Source organism: Chenopodium album, chromosome 25, assembly GCF_948465745.1.
Source record: "Chenopodium album chromosome 25, dcCheAlbu1.1, whole genome shotgun sequence".
NCBI lineage: Eukaryota > Viridiplantae > Streptophyta > Magnoliopsida > Caryophyllales > Amaranthaceae > Chenopodium > Chenopodium album.
This window is the reverse complement of record NC_137858.1, coordinates 15340626-15350889: the sequence shown is the minus strand read 5'-3', so window position 1 is coordinate 15350889 and position 10264 is coordinate 15340626. Positions and strand designations below refer to the sequence as shown.

Sequence of the window (10264 nt, the reverse complement as noted above, 5' to 3'; positions counted from 1 at the left end):
GATTGTCTCACGTGATGGGGGACCGTATGCTGATTGTTCTATTGAATACTTATATAGTGCTTCCTCCATTTTTAAATACTTGTTCCATTTCTTCATGAGCGGAGTTTTAAGAGAAACTAATAAAATATGGAGGTAGTGGGGTGGATGGAAGAATAAATCATACTTCCTCTGTTTTTTTTACTTGCAACACTTCTCTTTTCACGCTTGCCGATGCATTATTTCAGTCGTTTATATCTTTAATTAGCAATATGAAAAAATTATAAACGTTAGATATTAAAATAGTATAAAACAAGACGAATCTAACAAGATCACACATGACTATATTTTTTCTTAGCTATAAATCGTCAAAGCTAGTCAAAGTGGAGTACATGAATAGTGTAAAAGTCAAACTGTTGCAAGTATAAGAAAACGGAGGAAGTATAACTAATATATAAAGCTAAACTAAACTTTTAGCCAAGTGACGAGACAACGACACTTGGTGTTCTAACTTTTCATCAAGTGTCGCGCCATGTAGGATAGAGTAATATAGAATTCAATTTCTAGGATAAAAAAGTTAGTTTAGAATTCTATTCTCAATTAAATTTGAAAAGAATTTTAGGATAAAATTGTTAAGTTAGAGTTTTATTTTCGATTAAATACCAATATTTCATATGTACAATTGAATTATAATTTTATTCAAAAAATAATTAGATCATAACTCTCATAAATTATCATATAAATTTATTTTTTATCATAATATTTTTTGGAGCAAAGGAATTAGTTCAAATTGTACCACATTCATTATTTATAATATATTCAAATCAATTAAAATAATATACTTCACAATCTAATATAAGTTTATTACTATGTGTAGACCTGTCAATTGGGTGTCACGAGTCATTTCAAACAGGGTCATTATTTCAGGTTACGGGTCAAGAAATGTTTTTCACCAATATTATTATAGTTAGTCATTACATGCCTACTACATAGTTTAAATCGTCACAAAAACACATCAATTTTTAACTAATTTTGTATCAATGATATATTTTAAAATTTGACATATACTTATCTTAAAATTCAATAAACAACCCGGACATCGCACGGGCTTAAACCTAGTAATTATATAAAGTAAAAGTAGTGGAGAAAATTGGAGGAGAGAGAATATCAAATTAATAAAATATGATATATGTTGGGTCCAGTATGTGAGAGAAATTAATTAAATATTGTAAGATCTTTCCAAATAAGGAAATTAAGCAAGTATTTAAAAACAGCCGGAAAAGAAAAGTGGAGTAAGTATTTAAAAACGGAGGGGGTACCATAAAATCTTCAGTGGTACTATTTATGCATAAATTTAATACAATTGAATGGATATTTATAATGCATTATATGCATATATATAGTATTACCATATGTTAAGTGGTATTATTTGATCATTCGATGATACCAAAGTATATATTCATTTGTACATATGTGTAATTACATGAATGCCTCTTATCAGGGCGGAGCCAAGGGGGGCTGGCGCCTGGCGGAGGCCTTGGCCTCTGATAAGGATGAATGAGTAAGGATGATGATATTTTCAGAAAGGGAGAATAAGATGAGAAATTACAGGAGAGGAAGAAGAAGAACAGAATGAGAAGAAGATTCAGAGAATCTAGAGAGAGAAGAAGAGATAGAGAAAGAGAGATAGGATAAGGATTGTAATTGATTTCTTAAACTTCAATTACAGCTAATAATTGCCTTAAGTAGCAATTAACAAACTCATTACAGCCACAAGCTTAAAACAGAAAGATTCCCTCACATAACAAACTACAAAACGACAAAAATAAGAAATAACAGAAATTCCCGCAAAAACAAAACTGAAACTATTATCACCTATATCATACCCTCCCCCTTTAAAAACTGACTTGCCCTCAAGTCATAGTATGAGCAAAACCCGGATACTGAGCAACAAAATCAGCAGCAGAAATCCAAGAAGTTTCATGAGCAGGCTTGTCTTGCCATTGAACCAACAATTGCTTCTCATTTTGTCCTGCAACATGCTTCACACGTTGATCCAGAATTGCCAAAGGAATGAGAGGCTGCAGAGCAGGAACTTCATCCAAGGGAGGAATAATAGCCACAACAGGTAGGTTGCCAGAAAAAATTTTCAGCTGAGATACATGAAAAGTATCATGAATTTTGGCAGAACTTGGCAGTTTCAGCTTGTATGCTACTTTACCAATGCAAGCTGTAACTTGAAAAGGACCAAAATAACGAGCAGCTAACTTGCTGTTGGCTCTATAATGAACTGACTGTTGCCTGTAATGCTGTAATTTCAACCAAACCCAATCCCCCACAGCAAAACTTCTCTCAGATCTTTTCTTGTCAGCCTGTGCCTTCATTCTATGCTGAGCCTTAGATAAGTTTGCTTTCAAAACAGCCAGCATTTCTTCTCTCCTTTGCATACTCCTGTCTATAATTGCATTACTTGACTCACCTGGCAAATAAGGAAGATGAAGTGGTGGTTCCTGGTTGTAAACCACCTCATACGGAGTCATTTGAGCAGCACTCTGAAAGTGAGTGTTGTACCACCACTCTGCCAGAGGAAGGTACTTACACCAATCCTTGGGTCTGTCACTGGTGACACACCTCAAATAAGCTTCCAAGCATCTATTGACCACCTCAGTCTGGCCATCAGTCTCAGGCTGATAGGCAGTTGACAGAAGAAATTCAGCACCATGTAGAGAGAACAAACCTTTCCAAAATTGGCTAAGAAATATAGGGTCCCTGTCACTCACTATGCTTCTTGGCCAGCCATGCAATTTGAAGACATAGTCTAAATAAACCTGAGCCACCTCAATAGCAGTGTAAGGATGCTTTAAAGCCATAAAATGAGCATATTTACTCAATCTATCCACAACCACAAAAATAACATTTTTACCCATAGATAGAGGTAAACCAGAGATAAAGTCCATAGAAATGTCAGTCCAAACATTCTCAGGAATAGGCAAGGGCTATAAAGCACCAGGTTTAGCAGAGGTATCATACTTAGAAGCCTGACATACAACACATTTCCTTACAAACTGGCTCACATCTTTCATCATTCCTTTCCAATAAAAGATGCCTTGCATCCTTTTACCTGTATGATCCCTTCCTGAGTGACCAACTTCCAAAGAAGCATGCTGCCAATTTATCAATTTCTTTCTCAAATTATCATCTGGACCCACCACAATTCTACCATGTCTCCTCAAAATTCCATCCTGCAGACTGAAACCATGAACCACCTCATTGTTGTTCAACTTGTGAACAATAGCAGCAGTATTATCATCAAGTGCATAACTAGCTCTAATTTGCTGAGATAGATTTGATTCAATCACAGTCAGAGCCATTAACAGAATCTCAGAACCAGTAACTCTAGATAAGGCATCAGCTGCTGTATTTTCCTTGCCAGACTTGTATTGTATCTCATAGTTAAATCCCATTAACTTAGACAGTTGAAATTTTTTGTTATAACAGCCATTTCAAGCTTTTTTGATCAGTTTTGACTATAAAATGGGATCCCAAAAGATATTGTTCCCATTTTTGTACTGCAAACACCATGGCCAGTAGCTCCTTCTCATAGACTGACAATTTTTGCCATTTAGGACCCAAAGCCCTGCTAATAAATGCAATAGGGTGCCCATCCTGCATCAACACTGCTCCAATTCCAGTCTTAGAAGCATCAGTCTCCACTACAAATTTTTTTGAAAAATCTGGGAGAGCTAAAACTGGTGCACTCACTAGAGCAGATTTCAACTGTTCAAATGCACTTTGAGCAGCATCATTCCACTCAAATGCTCCCTTTTTAAGAAGATTGGTGAGGGGTTTGCTAATGACAACATATCCCTTAACAAACTTTCTATAATAGCCTGCCAAACCAAGAAAACCTCTGAGATCCTTGACAGAAACAGGACAAGGCCAAGAACTCACTGCACTGATTTTATTTGGGTCAGTTTCTACCCCTTTTCCAGAGATAAAATGTCCCAAATACTCCACCTTCCTAGTAACAAAAGAGCACTTACTCAACTTAACATAAAGAGAATGTTGAGCCATGATAGCAAAAACTGCAGCAAGGTGATTCCAGTGATCTTCTAAGGACTTGCTGTAAATTAATATGTCATCAAAAAAGACCAGCACACACTTCCTTAAAAGAGGCTGAAAAACAACATTCATCCAACTTTGGAAAGAGGAAGGAGCATTAGTCAACCCAAAGGGCATGACTAAGAATTCATAATGCCCTTGATGAGTTTTAAATGCAGTCTTGAACACATCATTTGGATGGATTCTGAGCTGATGATATCCAGCTCTCAAATCAAGTTTACTGAACACAGTTGCCCCTGCAAGTTCATCTATAAGCTCTTCCAAGACAGGAATAGGGAACTTGTTCTTTACAGTTTTCTTGTTCAGCTCCCTGTAATCCACACATAACCTCCAAGAACCATCTTTCTTGCCCACCAAAACAACTGGAGAGGCAAAAGGGCTAGTACTATTCTGGACTATGCCCCTATCTAACATTTCCTGAACCAGTTGCTCAATGATATCCTTTTGCTTGAGTGGATATCTATAAGGTCTGATATTCACTGCTGTGCTGCACCCCTCAAGAGTGATTCTATGATCAAAGATGCCCCTGCTTGGAGGTAATCCAGTTGGCTCCTCAAAAAGTACAGCAAACTTCTCCTTGAGTGCCTGTAACTCCTCAAACTCTTGTTCATTTTCTGTCAATTGTATCAAACAGGAAGGACTGGGTGAAAAACCCAAATCAGCAACCTGTAACATATAGATATGAGCAGCACCAGTCATCATTTTAAGAGCTGAACCCTCCTTAACCACCTTAAGCTTTTGAGCAGATAAACCTTTAATTTCCATTTGACCTTGGGCAGTTTCGAATCTCATGATCAAATGTTTGAAATCCCAAGAAATGGACCCCAGAGTACTCAGCCATTGGACTCCAAGAACCATGTCACAACTGGCCAAAGGAATGAGCATGACATCCGAGGTAAAAGAATGTTTCCCTATTTTCCATTTAAAATCCTTGCAGACTGATTGACACAGCAAGTGATTTCCATCAGCAACCAAGATAGATTGATCTGAAATTTGTTCTATCTGACACCCCAACTGCTTAGCCAAGTGCAAATCCAAAAAATTATGTGTACTGCCAGAATCCACCAGGGTATGCAAAAGGGTAAGACCTGCAGTTGCCTGAATTCTCATAGTGTTATAATTCTGGCTGCCTGATAAAGCACACCAAGATATCCTAGGGTCCAAAGTGAGCTCATCCACCTGATCCTCCAGCTCACCCACTGCTGCATCAACTTCATCCACCCCCGCGACCTCAACTGTAAATAGCTGTGGCTCCTTGAATGGGCACTTATGATTTCTATCATAAGGTGCATCACAAAAATAACATAGACCTTTTGCAATTTTCTTAGCTCTAACATTTGCAGGAACATATTTGTGAGCTTGAAAAGGTTTGGTAGCTGGTTTGTGTGGTTGGGAAGGTTTCAAAGGTGGGGTAGGCAACAAGGGTGGTAGATTCTGGGTGACAGAAGTGGCTGAGTTTGTTTTGTGGATTAAGGGTGGTCTGTGTGTTTTCTGGGTGGTGAGATTAATGGTTTCATCCTGTAAACGGGCATATTCAATTGCAGCAGCAATATTCTGAGGTTTAAACGCCCTTACAAAGGGTCTTAGGCTAGGTTTCAACCCCCCAATGAAACTATCTAACACATATTTCTCAGGCAAAACATAGCTATTCTGCAGCATAATAGATCTCAAATTTTCGAATTCATCAACATATGATTCAATGCTGTCAATCTGTTGCAACTTATTAAACTCTTCTACCACATTTATCCCCTTTTCATCCTTAAATCTACTAGACACATCAATAACAAAATCATTCCAATCAACCATAACACGATTAGCCAAATAGCTAGATACCCAGTTCTCTGCCTTATCAACCATATTCAATGATGCCAAATCAACTTTCTGATCATCAGGGATATTGCACAACACAAAATACTTACAACATTTTTTAATCCAAAGTCTAGGATTACTACCATCAAACTTAGGGAAATCAAGTTTAGGTGTTGTAGGGAATATTTCAAGCATTATGATAACCCCAAACTTGAACCCCACTGTGATCATACACTAAAGTATGGTGGCGTTCCAAAGGGAAAGAAAAAGAGCAAAAAGAGTCGCCGACAAGTTTTAGGAACTTGTAAACCCAAAAGACAATCCAAAGGACCATCAACTACTCCATAAGGTCTTGAACCAAACAGGGTCCGGGGATGAAGGTACGAATCCAATCTACAAAAGAAAGGACCCGCCCTATAAAATAGGCCTCTACTTTGTTCTGCTCGTATTCATGCGCGCTTTTCGAATAACATACAAACATTATATTAAACCTACCCTGTTTAATCTATGTTGGTTGAAATTTAATGCACAAATAAAACTATTATTGGCGATCACTTGAGTTAAAATCACATTAGCCTAAACAAAATTATTAATTATCTTATTAAGCGTGATTTCAAGTACAAATTCCCTTTAACAATCATAAAAGGTGTGATCAAGCAATAACAATAAAACATAAATAATATCAAGCAACATAATAAATAAAGCAATAATAATAATAACGATAATAGCATGATAAGGCATAATAAAGCTCAATGATAGCAAGATCCTAGGCATGATACTAACAAGATTAATAACAAATCCTAGCATGATACTAAGCAATAAAGATCAAAGCTTTAAACCTAACATGGTACTAACATGATATTAGAAAGAGTAAAGGCATCCTAAACATGATACTAGAAAGCATAAAATAACATCCTAACATGATACTAGGAATTAAACATTAATAAACATGCTTTCTACATTGTGAAAGAAATAGAGAGTAAGCTAATCTACTTACTTTGAAGCCTCGTACCTCTTTCTAATAACAAAATACACAAGTTAGTAAACTTCAATGAAAATAATAAACAATAATTAAAGAATTAAAGAATTAAATTGAAATCAAGTTAAATAAAGTTTAGACTAGTTTTGGACCAAACCCTCAGAAATTATCAACCTTTCACGTCTGGGGCAAAGGCAACTTCGAACTTGGCTAAGAGATTCTAAGTCTTTGTGAATGCGGAATATTGTTTGTAAAAAGGCTAGTTTAGAAAGAGAGAGAAAGAAAATAAGCTATATTGCTCAAGAGAGAGAATAGAGAGAATTAAGGATGAGAGTTGATGAGAATTGATGAAAGTTGAAAGAGAATTGTTTGTTAAAAACAGAGGTTCGGACCCTATTTATAAGGAAAAAGTCCGGAAAAATCATAGAATTTGATAAGGAATAAAACTACACGCTGTCGCCAGGAATCGAATCTGTCGCGCGGCGACAGGGTCTGTCTCGCGGCGACAGGGTCTGTCGCGCGGCGACAGGGTCTGTCGCGCGGCGACAGGGTCTGTCGCGCGGCGACAGGGTCTGTCGCGCGGCGACAGCCTGTATTAGCGCGTTTTCTTCACGCGGAATCCGATCTTTAATCAACTTGATCTACAGAATCCGTACAGAAGATAAAATACATATTTTTAAGATAACAAAACAATATTTTATTCCAAATAAAAATCTATTAAAAATAATTAATTATTAAATCTAATAATATTAGAATTAAAAAGAACTTTCTAGAAACTTCTAGAAAACTATAATTAATCCTAATGATTTTAGGAACAATAATTAATATTGGGCCCTCCTCTAGATCATTGGGCCGTATTTAAATAATTAACCAGACCCAGTTTAGTATATTGGTCCTAACTTCCTCAATATTCATCGGAATCGGGCTTATAATATATCGTTAGAAAGGTCTCTTCGAGCCCCATCCATCTACACTATTATTGGACCCTTAGCATGGACCAAAATAAACTGGTTCGGCTATTTTCAAATAAATAAAGTCATTTTCAAAAACAGAGAGAAAAGAATTTAATTAAAACTAAACCGCAACACTCGACTTTCAAACCACTTTTACCTAATTCGATAATAACACAACGTGCAAGGCATTCATCACTGGGTTTGGTTTTGGGGAGACACAAATGGGTGTCTACAGGTGTATACCCCAATTTAGGTGCCTTAGCGCGATCCTCAGAAGCAGAAAATCTGCTGTCATGTTTAGCTGCCATGCTGTCCTGGAGCTTCTGCATCATTGACAAAATCTCTTGATACTGCTGAGTAGCAGCAGCAGACTGAGTTTCTACTGCAGCAAACCGTTTCTCCAATGCAGCAAGCTGAGCTTCCATCTTAGTTACCCGAGTTGTCAAGGTTGGTGCCAGAATGGAATAAGAGCAGCGGGTCGCTCTGATACCACTGATAAGGATGAATGAGTAAGGATGATGATATTTTCAGAAAGGGAGAATAAGATGAGAAATTACAGGAGAGGAAGAAGAAGAACAGAATGAGAAGAAGATTCAGAGAATCTAGAGAGAGAAGAAGAGATAGAGAAAGAGAGATAGGATAAGGATTGTAATTGATTTCTTAAACTTCAATTACAGCTAATAATTGCCTTAAGTAGCAATTAACAAACTCATTACAGCCACAAGCTTAAAACAGAAAGATTCCCTCACATAACAAACTGCAAAACGACAAAAATAAGAAATAACAGAAATTCCCGCAAAAACAAAACTGAAACTATTATCACCTATATCAGCCTCCCCCTTGGCTCAAGATATTAATTAAATTTGCTCTTAATTATCATTAATTTTGGTGTAGAGCAGTTAGTTTTTTTCGTGTGCTAGTATGCAAGATGTCAAAGGATCAAATCTTGTAGCTAACAAAATTTGTTTTTTTTTTTTTTAAAAGTTAATGTAATCAATTCAATAGTTGCAAAATTATATATACATAGGTATATTCTTGACCTCCTTCACTTAGAAATTCTGGCTCCGCCACTGCCCTTATTATGCATTTCTATATACATAGGAACATAACATTCCTCCCTTTAAACCATTGACTTGGGAGTTGAGAGTAGAAGCTAAAAAGGCAGCATGCAGCAATATAAATGCAATTTGGCTGCAAATTAGTTTTTTTTTGAACCGTCAAACAGAGGAAGTGAGTGGGGGAAATTCGACAATATTGAGTGGGGGGTTGGTGCACACTCAAGTTTCATTCTAGTGTCTAATAATTACTTGTAAAGATAATACGAGTACAATTTTGAGGTTCTAATATGCTTATCAATTTAGAATTACTAATTAGGAGTAAGAGAAACAATATTTACCAATAACCATGGGCTGCAATTTGTCAATCAGTCTTTTTGATGGGCTGTATTGAGTTTGGGTGGGTGGTTGAGTAATGTGTTTGACTTCAAGTTAACCCAATTTTCCTCCCTTTCTCAAATTGGTATGCTACTTTCCTTTTACCCCTTTAGGTTCTTTTTTAATTTCACCCTTCAATGTAGCATTGTAAAATTTTGAAATGAGCAATGAATGTGACTATTCATAATAAAATTTTCATGTATTTTTACAAATATATCAAATATCAAAGGTTTTTCAGTGTGGTAGACCATATATGGTGCAACATGGGTTACTTGTAGGGTGTTACTGGTTTTGTCAGGAGTTACTCGTAGATGTTACTTGTATTATGGGGTTACTAGTATGGGTTGCTTGTAGGTGTCACTTTTATTTTGAGTAACCCCTACAAGTAACCCTAGACCAAACCACCATACCAAACCAATAACACCCTACAAGTAATCCCAACCAGTTACTTGTATGAGTTACTTGTATTCTGAGTAACCCCTACAAGTAAACCCGATGCACAATGTGGCCAGTCCCCTAGAAAAGTTTGTAATCAAATATAATTATATTGATAAATATGTAAACCAATCTTGGACTATAAATATAAGTTTAATTTTTTGTTGAGTTGATATTAGTGTCAACGTGACACAAAGGTTATAGGTACATATCTCATCCACCATCATTTAAAAGTGGAAAATTAAGCACTAGGTATAGTAGGGTGTGCATGCTACATTGCATCCACATTTCAAACCCAACAGAACTCATGTGAGGGGCGTGATAGTGAGTACATAAGCCAATTCTGGCTTTAACCATATCAGCTGAGTCATGCTAAATTATTGTGGACATAAGAGTTGAAATCATCTTAATTAGATTTTCTATTAATTGGGTCAATCGAGCCAGTTTTTGACACTTCAATTCTACCTTTAATTGATAGTACATACGGAGTATGTATGTGGCATGGGTTAGTGTCAATTATTCAAACCGGTTCAACTAAGGGTTCGTTCACTCCACAA

The 10264-nt window shown here is 36.5% G+C and overlaps 1 protein-coding gene across 1 annotated transcript; it reads right to left on the bottom strand.

The window, feature by feature from the left end:
- Positions 1 to 3465: 3465 nt before the first annotated feature.
- LOC145613779 (uncharacterized) lies at positions 3466 to 8264 on the bottom strand. Its single transcript, XM_081668833.1, has 2 exons — positions 8073 to 8264; positions 3466 to 5979 (listed from the first exon to the last, which is right to left on the bottom strand). Exons 1-2 carry the CDS (start codon positions 8262 to 8264, stop codon positions 3466 to 3468), a joined length of 2706 nt encoding a protein of 901 aa, XP_081524959.1.
- Positions 8265 to 10264: the final 2000 nt, after the last annotated feature.